The 21,914-nt window shown below is 39.3% G+C and overlaps 1 protein-coding gene across 2 annotated transcripts in view; it reads left to right on the top strand.

Annotated features, from left to right (window-relative positions):
* Positions 1-21,914, top strand: part of NELL1 (neural EGFL like 1) — a 738,699-nt gene that overhangs the window by 713,482 nt on the left and 3,303 nt on the right. For both annotated transcript variants that reach the window (XM_054699344.1, XM_054699343.1), the window contains 3 exons: positions 10,052-10,245; positions 18,814-18,990; positions 21,298-21,522. In XM_054699344.1, coding sequence (XP_054555319.1) covers positions 10,052-10,245; positions 18,814-18,990; positions 21,298-21,522 — 596 coding nt within the window. The remainder of the gene's footprint in view (positions 1-10,051; positions 10,246-18,813; positions 18,991-21,297; positions 21,523-21,914) is intronic.

Raw genomic sequence — 21,914 nt, 5'->3', positions numbered from 1 at the left:
CTTCATCCTAGCTGCCTTCGTGTGTTATAATATATGCTATCGTTTGTTCAAATCTTTTAATGTGGTAGGGTGTGGTAGGCAAAATTATTTATTCTAAGAATCTGCAGATTTCACATGTTGAGGCCTAGTCTAATCAGGGCTCAGAGGAACCTAATTACTAGAGTATAGTCAAGAAGGAAATGTTTGTCAGTGGGCACCTTTGATTTTGTTTGGAAATCAATTTGGTTTTGTCACATTAGGTTAGCTAAAAAAAATTCAAAATAAACAGATTTTAGGGTCTCCCTGGTGGCACAGTGGTTGAACGCTGGGCTGCGAAGCTGCCCACATCCTCTGCCACGCTGGTTCGATAGGGTCCCACATGGTGCGCAGACCTCTCCTGCCGTGCCCACTGCTCCCCCTCAGCAGTGTACTTTGTCAGTCTGCCTGTTCTGTTCCCCGCTCTGGTGAATTCTCTCACCCTCCCGCGCTTCTGACTGTACCCAGTGCTTGTATAAATAAATAAATAAATAAATCTTTAAAAAAATAGATTAATCTCCTAGAAGTCCAGAGCAGAGTGGACTAAACTCTCCTACTCCTTACTTTGTTTTCCCTTAACTCTACCAAAAATCATCTAGATATTTCCAGAGAAAAGGAGCTCCTTCAAAATAGTAGTTGGGCCTGAATTTTTCTTATCAAGCCAGTCGACTAGGAGAAGGATATGAAGAGAGGAAGAAAAATTGGAAGGGACAAAATCATTGAAAGAAAGAAAGCATGGGGTAATGGAATTGATTTAGAGCTTAGTTTTCTCTGTAGAAACTGCCCTTTTTGGCATGGTGGTTTTGTTGTTTTTGATCAATCTCCTAACTCTCCTGCCACCAGGACAGAGATTTTGGAAGCACTCTGACCTCTCCTGAGCAATTAGGGATCATGGGGAAATAGTAGTAAAAAAAGATAGTATGTGATAGGCATGAAAGGTGTTTGACCGCTTAGCTCAGACTCTCTTGTTATTTAGATATAGTTTAGATACAGACCTGGTTCTAGAACTGTATTGGAAGCAATGTTTTGTTAACCTTTGATTTCTTTGGAAGTTGCAGGATGGTTTTGGTAGTGACTGAAATTACTCTGCAACCTATCTGTGCCTTAGACCTTTTCTTAGTATAGAAAAGAGAAGAACCTATTTCTCATCTGACAACTTGTTTGAGAGAATGATTTGTCAAAATAGTTTTCGGGTTCACCTGGGCTGGTTTCCTGTGCATACTTGTCACCAGTGGTCATGTTGCCATGACTTCAGTGCAGACAATAAAACCAGGCTTATCCCACTGTTACTTTCTTTACCTCTTACTTGTAAATGTTCATTCATTAAGAAAGTGATGTTTCAATAAGTACCGAATGTCCTTCTAAGAAATATCCTTGTTAACCTGATGCTGGGTTCTCCATTCACCTCTATCTTGTTTTCCATCTGTCACCTCTCATGCCCTAAAACTGTAATTACAAACCCAATCCTACAAAGGTAAAAGTAATCATATAAGGTTGGAAATGGACATGATCTTAGAAAACATTTTATTCTATACCTGTATTTTACCATAGATAAAAAGCAAGTCTCCATAATTATCCCTCTTTTTAAACCATAACTCAATCAGATTCAAGTATAACAAATGTTTATGCATTTCTCAGAAAGTGAGAGATACCACCATGGGTGCTAGGGGATACACAAAGATAAGTAAGATCTGCCTCTTACTTCTGAATGGGTAAGGAAGATAGAATACCATGCTCACGGCTAAGCATACCAGGTAACAACAAAGAGATGCAGGAACCATAAAATTAAAGTGCAAAACGGTAATTTTTTTTTTTCAGTCAAAGTTGCAATTTGTAAAAGAGATTAAACAGCACAATGACTAGCAACAAAATGTGTATGGCCCATTGTTTGGCATTTTTGTAGTTAGTAAAGAAATACCTATTCTACTTCTATAATGCAGACTGAAGTTACAACACAGCCCACCCTCCCACCTATGAAGAGATACATAAAAAATATAAATCTAGGGTTGCTGGCCTTTACACTGTAGCCTCTCTGTGCAGTGGAATTTTCTTTGGATAGCAAGTTTTTCTGTATTTATAGATTTTTTATTTATTCTCTCCACTGGTCAGAATTGTATTGATTTTAAACAGATTGAATCACTAGTTAAAGGATGGCTTGTTCATGGCAGAAAGTAAACCAAATTGGTTAATTTAAAGACTACTCTGTGTTTATTCTACTCTATTTTTTTTCTACTCTGCTTTCTTACTTAGAAGGAACTATTTTGTTCACCTGCAGTAAAATACTTCACTTTGTGCAGCCTATACATTAGATGTAGTGATTGACTAAGGCAAGTTCATGGAGTGCAAAGTAAAAAATTCTTCCAATATTAGCCGTTAACACAAGATTTACTTGTTAGGACTCAGAGAAAACTTGGAGTATATCTTTTCTGAATTTGGCTAACCAGTGTACAGTTCAAATCTACAAGAGGGAGAATTCAGAAGTCAAGTGGAAATCTTCAGTTAACAGATGAAAGTGTGAACTCACTACACAGTGAGAGCTCAGAACTGATGAGTATATAGAGATGAGATGAACTCTGATAGGAAAGTATATAGAAATAATATGAACAATAATTACCCACTTACCATTTTTGAGCAAATACTGCATAGTAAGCATTATATTGTGTGCTTATTTAAATTATAAGGGATTATTTTTGGTCCACATTTTCCAAATGATGGGGCCAGGGCTCTTAGATCAATTTTTCCAGAGTCAGAGAACTGATAAGTTTGAGGGAGTAGACAACATGCAGTTGACTCAATTTATTTCCATTCACCTTTGAACTTTTCGGGTGATAGTACTGAAAGTGACCACTTGAGGATCCTGCTCAGTCCCAGAAAAACTGAAACAAGTCACATTTACTGGACCTCACTGCTGCTGAATTCTAAAGCTGAAGATTTTAATTATCCTGAGAAGAAAGATGATCAGAGGTCAGAAGCAAAAACTTGGGAAATGTTAGTAACTTAAGGTCTGTACTTAAAGGACCAAGTATGTTTTCTTTTGCACATTTTACCCCTGGTCTTTAGCACTATGGTTAGCACAGAGAAGATGCTCAATAAATGAGTATTACTTGATTAATGATTATTAGTGAGATAAGAGGATGAAAAAGAGCTCTCAGAATGAAATATTTATCTCAAATGTCTTAAGTAAAGGGCTATGACTTTCCAAAGTAATGGTCCTGTGAACCTTTAGAACTCAGGCTTTGGAGAGAGGCTTACATGAAAACTTGCAAATATTTAGGGAAGGATGAAGACGTGTAAATAAAGCTGGTTGCTAGTTGCAGACATTAGAAAATAAGACATGGACAGTGAACGGAGAAGGAAACAGTGAACCCAAACAAGGTGTTCATTTTTTTTCCTTTGTTTAAAAAGAGTCTGTTTAGGTAAAGAAGAAGGGGGAAGAATCACACACTGAACAGTAAGAAATAACACAGGAGAGGGTTTCTTCCCAAATCAAATAAGGTTGGAGATTTGAACAAAGACTGAATAGTTAACACTGGGGGGGACATTGGAACTTCTTCCCAAGAGGTGCATAAGAGCATCTCAAAAAGATGAACCTATCACCCCCTTATCTCTTCATTTAGTCTTTACCCTTTCAGACTGAACAGCTCATGTTTTCTTAACGTGACATGAGTTTGGGTACCTCCATAGGCTGCTGGGTATATTTTGATTTGTCCTAAATGTGTCTGCCCTGTTCTCTGTCTGTGTTCTGAAGTAAACACAATATCCAGTGTGGTAAGAGCAGCAGATAACAAAGCATCACCATCATCTCTCTTGTTCTGTACCTAAAACTTACTCTGCAGCTCAATTTACTCTACAGTTTACTCTACAGCTGTACCTAAAACTTACTCTACAGCTCATTAGCTTTGCATTTTACAAGGCACATCAGATTTCTCTACTTGTGTTCTTCACTAATGCATAGTATGTATATGTAGTTTTCTCCCTGCCACTGTAGTAGAAGCTTTAGCTATGGAAGAGACATATGTGCTCTATCTTGTCCATCATTAATAGACCCACAAGCTCTCTTCTCATTTCAAGCTCCTAATGTCTGGTAATGATTTCCACATCAGAACACCTGCAGCTGATATACAAACCCCAGGTTAATTTTTTTTTTTTCATCAACATCACCTGTTTAAATTTTGAAAGTAAGACTACATGGGTTGTCAGTGTTTTTTAAGAAAGAGGAATATGGAGTAATGAAAAAGTTTAATCTTTGAGCTAACTGCTACCTCGCCATTGGGGAAAAAACTTTCTCTTGATCTCTGAAATCAACTAGAGGTTTCAGCTCCTAAGGCAGAGTTGCCATTACAGTTGTACTATTAAAACTTATACAAAGTCATTTTTCTTGAAGGGTAGGAAAATTGTTTGGGACTAGTTTGCAATTGGCTTGATTGTTGCTGATATAAACATCCCTGAATTGCATTTTCTTACATGTCCAAGTAACCTTAGAACCTCAAATTAAAGAACAAAATGGATTTGACTAAGTATAACCAGACTTTTTTAAAGTAAAATTGAGTACCATAAAAATAGCTTTTAGAAATTGTGAAAATGTCAATGCAAGTAAATTAGTTCTAATGCAAGCTGAGCCATGGAATTTTATTGAAAAAATTCTCATCTAAGCATGGAGCATTTAAATAATGAATTTACAAGGAGAAACACAGGAAACAACAGAGAGCCATTACTTACAAAAGGAAAAAAACAGGGCACTCTAATGATTATAGATTTGAGTATGGAATAGTTTGCCTGATTTTTGTTTCATTGCTTCTTTGTCATTGGAGGCCTGTCTGATGATTTGGGTAAGTATCATGGGTGAATGTCTTTGTGTTTGCTCAGCAGAGAACAACAGTTGCAATATGTAAATAGGGTGCCTCTTCCCTTTGGATGCCTTGGGATATGTATAATAGATTAAGTTGGCTTTGTGCAGAGCAAACAGGTCTGTATTACCAAGAATATGAATAATGTCGGTTTCCATAATTGCTAACATCTGGCTTTCCATAAATCTGTTAAATTGCGTGAAAGCAGAATTAGATTTCTGTGTCATAAGTAAAGCAATTACATAGAACTCTGTAGGCAATATGGTCCTATATGCAACTGTGAAATCCTTTCATTCTGCAACAGCAAAAGCAAAGCCAGGTTTTGTACTTTTTTTTTTTTTTATTGTGCACACTAGGTGTGTTTATCTTTGTGCCCAGGTTTCTTAATTTATGAGAGGAAAACAATACCAACATGTTTCAACTTTGCAAATGCAAAGTAACTAAATGTTAAAAAGAATTATCATAGTTGAGTATTAATAACCAATTTAGAAATTATTTTAGATGAGACACTAAATTATTCTTTTGTAGCCACTGTGGATCTGTTGAAATTACTCTCCTAGACTATTTCTGGAGTGATTTGTTAATGGAACTAACTCTGTTCTTGTCCTCAAATATTTGGTAGGAAATAGGTAGCGAAGGAGGAGGGAAGGTTGCCATACTATTTCTGTAAGATCACTATTTTGCTATATTCATTGTATTGTGAATAAGACCTTAAGGCTTTCCCAGATGAAAATGCAATAACATGTATTCCCTGAAGGGGATGGTTGTGATTATTATGCCTTATGCTTACTGCACACCTCAGAGACCAGATTTTGACGAAGTAGTCTTTACAATAGTATTGATCCATAAATCCCTTGGATTTAAATAAGTTAAATAAATAGATTGAACATTTACAGTGTATTTTCTATTGTACTTTACACTGAGAAGAATAAAAGGAGAAATACTTAGTGAGTTAATTGAGGGCAGAGACTATTTTTCGAGAAGAATAAAGATGTAATTCTTGAGGGATGTAAACACAGCATTATTTCTAAGGTACAGAGAAAGCAAATACTCAAATTCTTTTGGAGTGAAGGATGGAGATGCTGGATCTTGGTATTGGAGAATTCATGGGAATGAAGGTAGCACAGAAAGGAAAGTGCTCATCTCACCAATTAATTTATAGTCCATCCAGGCTAATAAAAAGAAGAGATAAGGGAGGGGATAGCTTTTTATAATATGAAAAGGCATGTCCCAAGGTACAGGGGAAATAGCCTTACCTGTTTGTAGATTACTCATTGCTTTTAAGCAGGAAGGCGAAGAGACAGAGGGTGACAAGTGAAATGTTAGATTGGCGCTTATGGGATATGCTAGGGGTTTGAAACTTCTATTTTAAGCATCAGCAGGGTGGTAATCAGGCATGGGATGGCCAGGGATGTTTTTAGAATACCACTTTCCTAGGCAAGGGGTTTAGAATAATGATTCCTAATAGACTAAACACAGCTGAGATCTCTGGATCCTACCTTAAACCAATTAAATGATACTTTGGGGGAGCCTTTAAAATTTACTGGTGCTCAGAGTCATCAACAAAGTTTCTATGTGAGCACAATGAAAAATCACTGAATTAGAGTAAGAACTGGCTAGACTCAGATAAGATGGGAAGTCAATGAACGTCCTAGTGATAATTCCACAGACCTGAGCTGATACAAGTTCAAAGAAGTCTGTATTTCCTTTATCACCACATGTGTGATGAGCCATCTGTCAACTGACACTCTGTAGCTCCTAGTCATACAAACTATATTATAAATCTGATGAGCTAAGACTGGATATTTTAATTTTTACCTTCAGCAAAGACTGGGGGAGAGAATAATACAAATATATCACTTTACTATTGTTGAAAGATTTTATATACCTAGATACTAAGCCATATTGCCTGTTGCTCAATGAAGAAGGAAGGGCTTGAACTTTTAATTGTGTAATTTTGTTGAGATACCATTGGTTTACAACACTGTGTATGAGTTAGAGATGTGCATTCATACCTCTTCAGATGTATGATAGCACATCCTCCACCATAGTTCCTTGAGCCCCTTATCCTCTATGTTCCCTTCCCCATCTTCCATCCCTCCCTTGTGATAGCCTCGATTCTATAGTCAGATTTCTGTTTTTTTTTTTTTTTTTCGTCTGTTCCTTGGGTTTGTTTCTTTATATTCCCAATGTGAGTGAGAACATCTAGTATTAGCTTCACACCCCCCACTCCAGTTCCATCCATGCTGTTGCAAATGGCAAGATTTCCACTATCTCACATGATACACATGGATATAAGGCCAGAAAGCATAAAATACATAGAAGAAAACAAAGGAAAAACACTGCACATCATTGGATTCAAGTGATGATTTGGGGGACTTGACTAACGGTAAGGGAAACAAAAGCAAAATAACAAATGGGACTACATTGTGCATTTTGCACCATGAAAAACTATCATCAAAACAAAAGATGCTGTGCCAAATGAGAAAATATTTGCATGACATAAATCAGACAAGGGGCCATATCCAAATCTACAAAGAACTCATGCAACTTAACAAAAAAGAAATTTTAACCCATTGAAAAATGGGCAGAAGTGCTAGACACTTCTCCACAGAGAGCCAACAGCACATTCCAAAAATGTTCAAGATCACTTATCACTATGGAAGAATAAAGCAAAACCACAATGACTTATCAACAGATGCTTACGAGAATGGCCTATATAATTAAAAAAAAAAAACAAAAAACAAATGTAGATGAGGATATAGAATGAAAGAAATCCTCCTACAGTGTTGGCGGGAATGTGTAAACTAGTCCAGACCCTAAGGAAAACAGTATGAAGGTCTCTCAAAAATAGATCTATCATGTGATCCAGCAATCGAGTTAACAACCTGAAGAATGCAAAAACTCTAATTCAAAGGGATACATGGGCCCCTGTATTCATTATAGATTGTTTACAATAGCCAAGTTATGAAAACAATCTAAGTGCCTAAGAAAAGAGTGGATTATAAAGACGTGGTATGTGTGTATATGTAATACAACTCAGATATTTTAAAATATGAAATCAGGGCTTTAACTTCATCTTAAATATTTACTTTCATTATCATGACTTAAACAGTCTAGCAAAAGTCAAACAAATAAAACTCAAGCCAGAGATTCTGTGATTACTTTCAATTTGAGTCTAGCTAACAAACAATCAAACTTTGAGTTTGCTTATTCAGTCACATTTTTCCTTTTATAAATGTGGCTCAGTTATATCTTTTAAAGTGCAATTTTCTTAGTTAAAATAATGAAAAGTTCTCAAATTCAAAAAATATGCTCATTGTATCAAGAACATTTATTGAGTCATTATCATGCTATTTCCCTTTTTAGATTCAAAAGATCATAGATTAGATGGGTATGGTTTCATACAATGTGATATTGAAATAACCTGCATATAGTAAGCACTCAATTAAATGGAAGAACTTTATTTCCAACATTCCTTGTTACTCCTACAGCCTATATTACTTTTAGTTGGCAAGAAATTGGATAGAGGGCCTCCGCTGGTGGCACAGCGGTTGAGCGCTGGGCTGTGAGGCTGCCCGCGGCCTCTGCTGTGCCGGTTGGATCCCTGGGCACTGGCGAGGGTCCCACATGGCGCGACAGACCTCTTTTGCCATGGCCACTGCTCCCTCCACAGCGTATTTCGTCAGTCTGCCTGTTCTGTTCCCCACTCTGGCTCTGGTGAATTCTCTCACCCTCCCGCACTTCTGACTGTACCCAGTGCTTGTCTGTCTGTCTGTCTGTCTGTATGTATGTATGTATGTATAAATAAATAAACCTTTTTTTAAAAAAAAGAGAATTTATATAGAGGGAAAATATTGGGGCCAAGGACACAGTCTTTGCTCTAGCACATAGTAGAGGTGTGACCACTGAAGCTCTGTGTGTTTTAGTTTATTCTGTAGAAGTTGGTGCAATGCATTAAAAAGGGCATTGATAAATTTTTAAATATAGACAAATAAAAGTAGTAGCAATACTGATATAATTTGAGCACATTAGGAATGTTATTTATAATGGTTTTTGTTGTTTAATTTAGTTCCATAATCCTTAGTCACATGCCTACAATATTATACATATTTAATATGAAATTTAAGACATAGAAAAAGTACCCTACCAACAGTTTTATAGATATACTCCTCCTTGAAGTTGAAAAAATTTACAATTAATGTCATATGAAAGCATGTTCAGAGAGCAGAGCAATCATCGGTGGAGAAGACTGACAGACAATGGCCAATGTCATCAGATAGTTTAAAGATCAGAAATAAAAAAAAAAAATCAAGTAGACTTTAAGTGATCTCAGAACTAGTACCGAAAAGTAGAAGTTACTAGAAAGTATATTTCATTTCTGTCTGAGGAAGAAATGTCTTAAGGGTTATTCAAAGATAGAACTGACTGCCTTGGGACGTATCCGACTCCAGTGGAAAGGAGAGCAAGCCAGAGCAGAGGGGCTGTGTGTTTACGGTGTTGTTAAGGTCACTCAAGCTCTGAGTGTCAGGGAAAGTTGACTAGATATATATTTTCCTGCCTTATTTCCTGTTGGTGAAGAACAGCAGAATACCGGTGTCTTTCATCAGCATCCATGCCATACTCTACTGCAACTCTGAGTTGTTTTCTTGCATGGGCTGCTAGCCATTAGGGTGGTAAGAATTATGCCACCTTCTTTCAACTTCCGCCCCTGGGGGCAGTCTAATTGGCTCAGGGTTGTCCTAATTGCCACATGTTCCTACTCAGTGGCTAACCTATTCGCACCTTTTTTAAAAGACCCAGACCTCCATGAGGTGTAGCTACACTGTTAATGAATTAACGTGTTCATGGCATCTGGCCGTTACAGATTTGGATAATATCCTCAAGCCAGTTTAGAGTTGCTACTGGGTAATTTAACATTTGGAGTCTGACAGCTATCAAACCTGCCTTTTTTTTTTTTTTTAACTCTATGATACTGGGCATGTTATTTAACTTCTATTAGCCTCAGCACCATTATTTACAAAATAGACATAATAACAGATCCTGCTCTACAGGGCTGTTTTGCAAAGTGAATGCCTGTGGACAGCTTGGCACAATACCGGGCTCAAGGTACTAATGCTGTTGTAAATGCTTATTTTCTAGCAATAATCTTGGCTAGATTCTAAAGCTCTGTGCTTGTTTTATTGCAGACATTGATGAATGTGCCTTAAGAACGCATACCTGTTGGAATGATTCTGCCTGCATCAACCTGGCGGGGGGCTTTGACTGCCTCTGTCCCTCTGGGCCCTCTTGCTCTGGTGACTGTCCCCATGAAGGAGGATTGAAGCACAACGGGCAAGTGTGGACCCTGAAAGAAGACAGGTGTTCTGTCTGCTCCTGCAAGGTAAGAGGGTGCCAGAGAAGTTATAGCTGTTTGGTTTCTCCCTGCCTTCACCTTTCTCCCAAGTTGTTGACTCATGTAGCTCCTGTAGTTCCTAAAAAGGCTTTTCCTGTTCTCACCTACACTACAGCTAATGATGATGCTGAGTGGCTGACAAACCTGCTTCGAATTGATTGTGCTCGTAGCAAAATGTGAGGTATGGGGTTAAAGACTGACTGCAGAGCAGAGGGGAAGCAGGGCAGAGAAGCCACCGAGAGTTCTCCCAATGAGAGCCCACAGTGCCTCCAAGGCTTGTTGGTTGAGCACTTTAATGAGCACTCACCCACACTTACACAAACTTGCTGATTAAAACTACTTTTTGCCTGAAATTAGCACTGGAATAAAGTTTCTCACTTTTGTGGTGACATCATCCATGATAGCAAGACTTAGAGACCTGCTTCCAGTGGTCAGACAGGTGGACTTCCATTTAGATTAAATGATGATAATAGCATAAGGCCTCTGGTAAATGATGTGTTTGTCATTCTCTGTGCTGGGCTATTCCTTACATTAAGTTGTTTGGGAGTAAATTTAATGCTTATGAAAATGAAATTCTGCCATCACCCCGTTTTGCTTTATGCTTTGCAAAATGGGCCTATTAAAGTGTTTGATTTCCTTGTGTTTTATTTCTTCTTTTGTTGATCTTGCCTATTCATTTTCCTTTGATATTACTCTACTGAAGCTCTTGCATTGTATTTTTATGTCGACTGCGATGGAACTGTTTAATCTTAGGCTTTATAGGCATGGGAACCAAGGGGAATTGCTTGCTTAGTAACCTCTTCGTGAACTGAATCTCCCGATACATTCCCGGGTGCTCCCTAGAAACAGAGTGGAAATGAACCTTAAAAAAGTAATCCAGTTCGTTCTCCTGCCTTCAAGTCTGTCACACCTCCAATGGGCATGGAAGCACTTATTTTTTTTTCCGCTTGCATGCATTGTTCCATAATAGCACAGCCTCCAAATATTGTAGGGGAGTGGGGGTAAGGAGGAGGGCCCTGTTTTAGGAGCTAAAGTAAGAACCAGAATTAAATTCTGTAGGTCATCCTCAAAAAAAAAAAAAAAAAAAAAAGGAATGTACTGGTGATCTGCATGTTTTCCCTTTATTTGTAGATGAAAATGTTCTAGCCCAGTTTAATAAGTAATATCTCAATTAATTAAGCCTCAGAATGAACTATTATAATGGCATCATCTCGCAGGTTAATAAGTAAAGTCAAGGTAGGGATTTAAGATAATGGCTCTTTGAAACATCATTCCCTAGAAGTTTATTCTCTGTTTGAAGTTCAAATAAAACCAAATCATACAATGGCAGAATCACATTAGGCAACAAAGGGTCAAAGGTTAATGTTGAAAACTCAGAGTTCTTCTAAGAGGCCATATTCCAGTTAATGCACCAGATTAGCTTCTAGTATCTCCTGCCAAATGAAAGACTCCTTGAAACATGTTGACAGTTGAAAGAGGATCAATGATAAGGCTATGCTGCTAGTACAAACTGATCTGGGCTTCTCACTAGGTGCTGTATGCTCCTTGACAGTGACAATAATTTTATGAACTTTTATAGCAGTTAGTTGATTAGGCACAGAATGATTGCTGAACTGCTTGGAACGCATATCTCTCTATTACCAGACCATAGAAACCCACAGTGAAAAATGGTCATCTCTCTGGAATTGATCCCTAAATCTTAGTTACAACTTGACTTCTTTTCATAGATACCCGTCTGTGGCTCCTTCATTCATAAATTAGTCCAGGGCCTTAAGAAAGCACTCATATTTTCTACGTGTGCTATCTGGGAAAATAGAGACATCTCAGGTTTATTGTTTCTAGGAAATTATAACTTTAGCATGAGTGGTTGTGCTTATGTCAGTGATCATGGAGATGGGTAGGAAATACATACAGCCTCTTAATACAGGATCTAGTGATGACCAGTTTGTTGTGGAAATAGAAGTAGGCTTCATTCTGCGGAGATTCAGAAAGTATAAGGAAAGACTTCACAAAAAGAGGTGACCATTATATAAGACTTAATAGATGAGAAATAAAGTCCAGAAGAGATGTGGGGATAGTGAATCCAAATAAAGGGAATGGAGGGGACAGATGTAGAAACACTAAATACATAGTATTTTCAGGGAAATATGAAATAAGGGTGAGATTAGATCATCAGGAGAACAAGATGATGGGGAACATATAGGTGGTAATGAGCCAGGAGAGAAAGCCTGGGAGTTTTCCTAGAAATTATGCCACTGGGTGGGGAAATGGATAACATAAACACACAACCACTCACAAAGTTATAATAATGTCAGGGCCTAGTTAATGTATCGGTGAAACGGGAGGGCAAAGTGCAAAAGACATTTGTCATGGATTGTCTGGGATGCAGGCCATTTGACCTGACCTTATTTTAGCCTTCCCCAGACTGCGGAAGATATTCAGAGTAGGGAAACCTAGAGGGTCCCCTTGTTTCCTTCAGGCAAGAATAGACTCACCAAATCTGCAGGGAGGTGACAGTAAAATCTGTCTACCATCTTCAGCATGGCCCTCAGAGAGAACAGCAGCATGGAGTGAGACTGTGCCAGGGAGCAGAGCAGAAATTAGCTTTCTGGATTCCAGCAATCTACTTATAAAAACGCTTTAATTTTTGAACTAAACAGTAGCATTATTCTAGGGTATTCTTGATAACAGGATTCGACTACTTGACACCTCAGATTCTTTAGGACTGCCTTCGAAAGATGTACATGTCAGCTGATTGAGTCTTGCCCTAAAAGCTCTAAAATGTTGTCATGGATCTCGTTTTCCAGTTCTAGTCCTAGACTTCATTCTCTTACTGTTCCCAACCCTGCGTTTTCATTGCAGGAGTTTGTGGGTTCTGCCATTCTAATTTCCCAATTGTCTACCTTACTTTGTTTCTCCATTAGTGGTTCTCAGACTTCCCCTGGCATCAGAATGAATCACTTGGAAGGCTTGGGAATCTGTGATCACTGACTGTACTACCAGACTTTCTGGTTTGGTAGGGCTGGGTTGGGCCGCAACAATTTGCATTTCTACGTGGTTCCCAGGAGATTCTAATGCTGCTGGTCAGAGGACTGTCCTTTGAGAAGCTCTGCCCCAAGAATCCCCATCTCCATCTGTCTGAAGTCTGTTTTTCCTATAGTCTTACCAAAATCATGCTTTACGGAGTTAGCAGAGGGGAAATTCTTTCTTATAAAAGTCTAGATTGGAGTCTAGTTCTTTTATGTGCTATGTGGAAAAGTCCTTGTCATTAAAATGAAGTAGTTGGATTCAATACTTAAGTTTTTGTACCCCAGGTGATAATTAGAGAAGAATAACCAACTAGTTTGTGAGTTATAACCTGAAGATGAGATTCAACACTGTGTGAAAAGAATGAAGATCACATCCAAATTTTATATGAACATGGAATAAGCAGATCTAGAATACCACCTCTAATTTCATACACTATATGAGGGATCAGAGTACTTTTTGTGAAGAGCCAGACAGGCTCTGTATGCTGTAGGGTCGCTGTCTCATGCAAATCTGACATTGTAGTGTGCAGGCAACCATAGGCACTATGTGAATGGATGAGAGAAACAGGCGACTGGCCTGATTTAGAATGGGGGCATTAATTTGCCAAATTCTGGTTTATATTACTATTCACTTTACACCAGTAGTCTTGCCTAAGTCCACCTTCTTGATTTAAAAGTTTTGAAACTCTGGCAGAAAGAAAAATAGTTATATACAATAGGGAGTAAGTGTATCATTGTTTTGACTATTCAGTAATAAACTGTGTAATTTATAGTATAAAACCCATAACTTTCCATGGCATAAAAAGAACTAACTCATTTTTTATTTGCTAAGAAAGTGTGTGACCCTGCTTCTTAAAATTCAGAAACAATTTAAATATTGTAATACTTATTAACTGTAAACAGTTAAAATTTAACTGAACTTTCATCATAAAACTTCATGAAAACATTTAATTTCTATAGCAGAAGGGTGGAGAGATACATTTTTGGCAGGTAATTTGGAATGTTCTGAACACCCCAGCTGGGGTTTAGAGCTCAAGCTCTTGGAATGACCCTGGAGATTTATGGCAAAAAGTATTACTCACTGTCCGTGGTCTCCATTCTTTTACCACATTTGAAATCTAGTGTGGCTGTGCTCTGTGAGCTGGGGTTTTATAATGGCCTTCTCATTGAATTAATGGAGCCACCTGTGACATTTTCATTATTAAAAATTATTTTCTTGACAGTAGCCCTGTAATTCAAAAGCCAAAGTGAACACAGCCATTGTTCTGAAACATGTTAGAAACTAAGAGAGGCTTATTTGGCATTTTCACATAATTGATGAGATGTGAAATTGCTTTATTTTGTACTAACCCTGGAGGCTATCCACTTACCCTTATTCATTCTTTTAATCAGCACTTGGGGAGACATTCTGATTGGGTCTCATTGCCTGTTGTACAGTAGCCTCTTATAACAGAATCTATCCCTGTGTTTGATGCTATTCACGGACCTCGCTATGTGGATTTTTTAAGTGTTGAATATCATTAGTTTTCTTCACTTCCACTGGTTAAAATAAATTCCCAAGGTGTTATGTAACTAGTGTTACATAAGCAAATGTATTAGTGAGTTAAAATAGTGGGATAGAGCTGTAAACCAAAGACCTGTAGTTGGAAGATTCCTAGGGTCTGAATACTTTTTCCAAAATAGCTGAATTCTCTGACTCAATTCACCTACTTAACTCTAGAGTCCTTGTCAACATGCATATCCTCATGTGCATGTGTGTACCTATGTACATAGACATACATGTTTAATATTTCATCCCTTGATGTTTTGGAATTTTTCGGGTCATTTCGTATAGTAATAGATTTGAGGGAAAGCATTTTTCAGCCTATGGAGTTATTATATGTATGTGTGTAGTCAGCATGTCTCTTTTCCATTCTCCATAAAGAATCAAGCCTTTAAAGAGTTCAACTTTTTCACATGAACTGAACATTTACTGCATGCCAGGTACTGTTCTAAATTCTACCTATATTAACTTATGTAATCCTAAGAGTAACATGACAAGGTTATTTCTGCATTATTGTTATCGGGCATGCTACTATTACTAGTATCATTTTACAAATGAGGACGTCAAGGTACACATTAGTCAAGGTACACAGTATAAGCAACAAGTCTTCCAACTGGCCTTGGAATTCAGGCATGTGAGTTTTTTTTTTTTTTAATACTTCGGGGCAGGACAGGAAGGCCACAGTGCAGGTTTTCTGATCCAGAAGAGGGGGTAAAGGAGGAGAGAGTCCTGGAGCCCTCAGTGGCTTTTCAGGCTTTTATTGGGATTTACCAGGTACACGGCAGGCAGGGGTGCTGGGAGGCGGGGCGGGGCGGGGGGGGGTGGAGGGGGGGGTGGAGCCAGGAGGCTGGCAGGCCTCCCAGCCCTCAGCAAGTCTTCACTCTTTCTGGGCTCTCTGGCCTTCTCTCACATTATCTCTGCTTCTCCTCTTGGCTTCTCCCGCCATCCCCGTGACATGGCCCTTAAAAGCCCAGTCTCAGCCCAGGTGAATCCCATCTACCTAGGCCCACACCCTCCTCCAGGTGCCCGCCATCAGGCATGCATTCAGGACCGCAGGGTTCCCTCATCTATCCTAATGGCGGGAGGGCAGAAAAGCCTGATACTTTTTACCTCACCCTCTAGCACCCACCTAGCTGACATTCAACTTTGTTGAGATAAGTTTACTAAGATAGAGCTTGCTATTGATGATGTAGATGAAGACCCTGAGGGCAGGTCCATCAAATTTGTAGATGTCACTAAGCTGTGTAGGTGCACAGAAGGTGGATAGCATCAAAACACTTGGAAAAATGTTGTCACAAGCAAGAGAGATGAAATGGAATGCCAATGGTTTTTTGTTTCTTTTTTTAATATTACATTTATTATTGAGGTATCCTTGGCTTACAACAGTGTCTATTTTAGGGTTATAGGTTCAGTATAGTTCATGGGGCTTCCTCTACACACACCCCCCCCATTGTTGTATACAAAGAAAGTTCATGTTTGCAAACTTCAAGTTACGGCATTTTAAAGTGGTGTCTCAGATTCATAAAATAATACTTTATGGGACACAGAGATCGTGATCTTTCCCAAACTAGGCCTACAGTAAGTATTTAAAAAGTGTTTGCACAGTTTTGTGATTTCCATCCTGAAACAGAAGTGAAGGATTAGTGAAGTGTGTGTTGATGGGTCCATGTAGCAGATTAGGGGCAGCTGGTCTTAAGGAGCTTGTTTTACAGGTCCTTCCAGTCTTACTTAGGCCTCTTGCGTCAGCTTCAAGCTCCTTAATAGTGGTTTTGAACCACTGCAGGTCGGAGGCCTCCCTGGTGCCCTAGGGGGTTTAAGGCTCAGCGCTATCAATACAACGGCATGAGTTCGAGCCCCGGCCAGGGAGCCTCACTCAAAGCGCGGCGGACCTGCTTTGCTGTCCGCTGCCAGAGTGGTAGAGTGTGCGTGTAGAGTGAGTGTGTGCGTGCGTGTAGAGAGTGTGGGTAGAGTGTGCGTAGAGTGTGCGGTGTGAGTGTGGTGTGCTAGGGTCGGCTTTCAGAGTTGTTCTGTGTGGCTCACCAAGTGATAAGGGCGAGCAGTGGGCACACATGCAGTAATGCTGGTACCAGGTGTGAAGGGAACGGCATGGAATAGCAGGCAGGGAGGAGGCAGCTGAGGCTCAAGAATGCTAAAACAGGAGCCTCTCAGAGGCAAGAGGCATGGCTGCTGCGCCAGTACTCACCAACTGCATGTCCTGTAGACTCTGCTGAGGGATCAATACAGGGATAATACACCAGCTTTGCACTTGCTGCTTTCAACATCTAACTTTCCAAGATGCAAACGGGCTTAATGAAGTTTCAGTCTCTTTAAACTCAATATAAGTCAACGCTATGATATGCCAGAAGTGCATATTGAAATCCGGTTCTATAAAGAAAGTGCAGTACTTAGAACTAAGGGGACCCTGAGTTCCTGAGTTCAGAGTCATAGCAGTGTTAGACAGGCTCAGTGGTGTATTTGATTTTCTAACTCAGCTACCTAATTGAGAAATGGACTTGTAAATTTCTATTCCACCAAATTACCAGGATTAAATGTGGTAGTGTGCATAACATACTTGCACAATGATGATGGCTGAAAATATTCAAGACTGTTGCAAGAGAGGGCAACTATAACCATAAAAGGATGCAAACCTGTGGGTGTGGGCACTGGTCAAAACAGTAGAGATATTTAATCCAGATGAGATGATTCAGTGGGAACAAGGAAGGGCTGGCTTCTGAAAGTGAAAGAGGTGAAATGTGACAGTATACTTCCTATGGTGGTGAGTTCTTACAGAGTGAAGAGCTTTAATCACAGACTTGGTGACTTTGGTTGTTCTAGAGACGATTCAAGATGTATACAGGCATGGCTGATGTGTACTTTATGGTTTCTTCTGACCCTGAGGTTCTTGGGCTTATGTAAGTGTTCAGCAAGACTTGTCGTCTGAGATGAGAAGTTACTCTGAGCAAAAGATATATAAGGGAAGGTCTGCTGCCAAATGCCCAGCCTTAAGGTTTTAACTTTGATTCATTATGAGTGAACAGAGCCAATACTCCAAAAATTGTACTGTACTTATCATTAGAGAAACTGCTTCAGTGTGAAAGATGGTCCCTAATTATAGTCCCTGATAATATACAACTTAAAGGGTGTCTCATAGGGAAAAAAAAATTGCTTTGACACCATGCCTTCCATTTCACTACATATCAGTTAGCCTTCCTGGGCCTCAATGAATTCTTCTGTAATAGGGACATAGTTTGATTTCCTCCCAAAGTTGAGACAAAGATAAAATGAGATAAATGCTTTTGAATGTGTCGGGACGGTATCTAAGAACTAGGAAAAGTACAGAACACAAATTTCTACTCAAAAGAATTCTTGATCACATGCACCTTTTTAACTACTTAGTTTAGTTATAATTGCTACTTAGACATATGGGTTTTAGGGCCTCCCTGGTAGCCTACAGGTCAAGTCTCAGTTCTACCGCCTCTATGGCCTGAGTTCAATTCCTGACCAGAGAGCTAACCCACATGTCACAGCAGACCTCTCCTGGCACGCCCGCTGCTCCCCTCAGCATTGTATTTTGGTCAGTCTGCCTGTTCTGCTCCCCACTCTGTTTCTGGTGAATCCTCTCACCCCCCCAACCCCCGCAGTTCTTCTATGCAAAAAAATCAATCAAGCTTTAAAAAAGAAATAGGAGTTTTAGAAAACATTTTGGGTTGAAAATGTGTTTTCAAAGGACATATTTACTTTTTTCCCCCAATTTAGAAATGTATCCATTTTTACTCAGCCTGCTCTGCAGTGAAGGTCAGGGGAAGAAAAGCTATGTATATTTTAGCACCCACATGTGTATCTCTTTTGAACAAAATGGGATACAGGGGAGTGCTTTCACGCCAAGGACTCTCTCCTATGTGCTCTGTTTATACAGTTTGCTTTTCTTAGTGTGGCTACCTTACTTCCCTAATGATGAAACCTCCTTAACCTCATTTCTAACAGGATGGGAAGATATTCTGCCGACGGACTGCTTGTGATTGCCAGAATCCAAGTGTTGACCTTTTCTGTTGCCCAGAGTGTGACACCAGGGTCACAAGTCAATGTTTAGATCAAAATGAACACAAGCTCTATCGAAGTGGAGACAATTGGACTCACAGCTGCCAGCAGTGCCGGTGTCTGGTATGTCAGCCCGCTTTAGAGGGTGCTGTCCAATTACTCTAGAGCAGGTTACAAATTGAGATGCTGATGGGCTTCAGCTCCCTGCTGTGTGATCCCAGGCAGTTGTGGTCCCCGTGACTAACTAAGGGGTATACATGCTCTGCCTGAAGACATCCAGTTTCTCTCTGAAACAATGTGCAAGACAAAAAGCACATATAACAGGTCAAATCTGCCCCATTAATGTTAGTTTATAACTGCTCCTTTTTAGCAAATACAGGTCAAGAAAAATCTCTGCCTGATAGGAAGCTCTCAAGGTCTCGAATGGCACTTGTTGTGCTTGAACGAAAAGACTTGACTCTAAGTACTAGCATTTCATTGATCATTTTCCCCTCAAATAGATGAGTTCCTATTTCATAGAACTGGTATAAAGATTAAAGAATACATGTGATTGATACAGTGTTTGGCACATGAAGGTATTTAATGATCACTAACTAGTATTGCTAATATCTCCTACATTGAAAAATCTGTTTCAGATGTTAAATATTTTCATAGAAAAAGTGAAGGTTATTTTGTATCATACTATATAGACATTACTGGTATAATCAGATTTGAAAATGTCCATAAAAAAAATCTTAAGATCTGGGCCTCCCCGGTGGCGCAGCGGTTGAGCGCTGGGTTGCTGAAGCTGCCCGCAGCCTCTGCAGCGCCGGTTCAATCCCCGGCTGCTCCCCGGCCACTGGAGGAGGGTCCCGCATGGCGCGCAGACCTCTCCTGCCGCCCGCTGCTCCCCTCAGCAGTGTACTTCGGTCCTTCTGCCTGCTCTGCTCCCCGCTCTGGCTCTGGTGAATTCTCTCACCCTCCCGCGCTTCTGACTGTACCCAGTGCTTGTATAAATAAATAAATCTTTAAAAAAAAAATCTTAAGATCTGATTATTTCTGTTTCAAATTATACCACAAAGATTTCGAAGGATATGAAGACTGTTGGGATACATATTCAGATAGTGAATATGACTTTGACTTCCTCAAAAGTCAGCTATTCAACCTGAGTCTTAAGTAAGCTTGTAAAGGAAACCACTTTCTGGGTTTCGTAGTCTAACATTTGCTGAAATAATGACCATCTAGGGATGAAAATAAGCATTCAGAGAAATTGTTTTAAGTTTCTATCAGAATTTCTAACTTTTCCAAGTGAATGTCCAAATAATATTAACAGATATGTCCTTAATCACTCCTCATGCTAAGGAGTATTAACTCAGAAATTCAAATCATAGCCCTGTTTTCAAATTCCCTCCAAGGAGAAACAGTCCAACACAACTGTAGAGTTGGTTTCTCCATCAGTCTGGAAAATTCCATTCCTTTTTTCTAGAAGCCAATTATCACTCATTCAGAAGAAGAGGTATTAATTGTGGACCAAAAATTTTCATAGAATTTCAAAAACATATCCTCTCCCATCCCCACTGCCTACAGTTAATAGTTCCTGGGAAAACTTAAGCTGTGGAACATGTAACTTAATAATTACTTGAGAATAATGTGGGTCATGTTTAATAAATATTTATTAAGTGTTTGCACATGCCAGACTCTGGATAATATAATGGCTCTAAGCAAAAGAGACATGGTCTAATGTGAAACTGACCAAAGGCCATAGTCTTGTGAAACTGACTGAATAAATTAACATGAATTTGCATGAATTATAATGAATGTCATATTAGAAGGAAAGGTTATATATGGAAACAATTTGGTCACTGTGCCTCTATGTGCTGCATATACTCAGATTCCTGGACATGTGGGACCCCAGTTGAAATATATAAAGTCCCCTAGTTCTGAAATAGTTCTTATATTGTCCAGTCTCAACTTCAATTTTATAATGACAAGTTGGTTTATGATATTGTTAAAATAGTGTTTCCAGTTCTCCTTGGACTTTAATTACTCCTATTTTTATACACTAACCAGTATCCTACTACTTATTTATATGTTCATTTGATTAGCATTTCTTGACCAGTGCTATGTTAAGCATAAAGAGACAAGTCAAAATCCTGAAAACTCAAAACTTGTGGATATAATAATAATTTTAAGGACCCTAACTATAATGGTAAAAAAAAAAAAAATATTCACTGCCATTGGCACAGAGTGATGGGGCTGCAGCCAAAATAGACAGCAGAAGCAGCCTGGAGGAGGTGAAACCTGTAGTGAGTCCTTAAGGAAGAAGTGCATTATAGGACCATTCAGTGAGGGCAGTGATGAGAATTCTCTATCCTCATTACCCCTGTGGGATTTGGGAGCAGAATTGCACATAAAAACAATAATGAGGCATTTTTTACTTGCTCTCCACAGGAAGGAGAGGTAGACTGCTGGCCACTCAGCTGCCCCAGTTTGAGCTGTGAGTACACAGCCATCTCAGAAGGGGAGTGTTGTCCCCGCTGTGTCAGTGACCCCTGCCTGGCTGATAACATTGCCTATGACATCAGAAAAACTTGCCTGGACAGCTATGGTGTTTCACGGCTTAGCGGCTCAGTGTGGACAATGGCTGGATCTCCCTGCACAACCTGCAAATGCAAGGTAATTGGATGTCCTGAGGATAATCAGGCCTTGAGCAATTGTCAGAACATTCAGTAGGTCCACTCCTGACATCTCTAAATGCACGTGTTCCATGGCGTCTGGGGAGATGCAGGTTGGCAATTACTTCTCACAGGGTCAGAAAGGAGGAGGTTACTATGTCTGAAAAGATCAGAGCTGCACCTTGTATAGCAGCAAATTCCAAATAAACATGGAATAAGATAGTCCTCTCTCTTCCCTTTAAACCACAGCATTTTACAATTGACACTAGGTTCCACTGTGGCTGACATCAGTTATTTTGACCTAAATATTACCAAAAAATCCTCCTTTCATCCTGGAAAAAAGTGTATGCTCATACAGTGTTTGAAAACCAAATGCTCTATGAAGTTGTTTGC

This window comes from Talpa occidentalis, unplaced genomic scaffold (assembly GCF_014898055.3).
Source record: "Talpa occidentalis isolate TD23 unplaced genomic scaffold, MPIMG_talOcc4v2.1 talOcc4.3, whole genome shotgun sequence".
In the NCBI taxonomy this organism is placed as follows: domain Eukaryota; kingdom Metazoa; phylum Chordata; class Mammalia; order Eulipotyphla; family Talpidae; genus Talpa; species Talpa occidentalis.
This window is presented reverse-complemented; position numbering and strand designations above follow the sequence as displayed.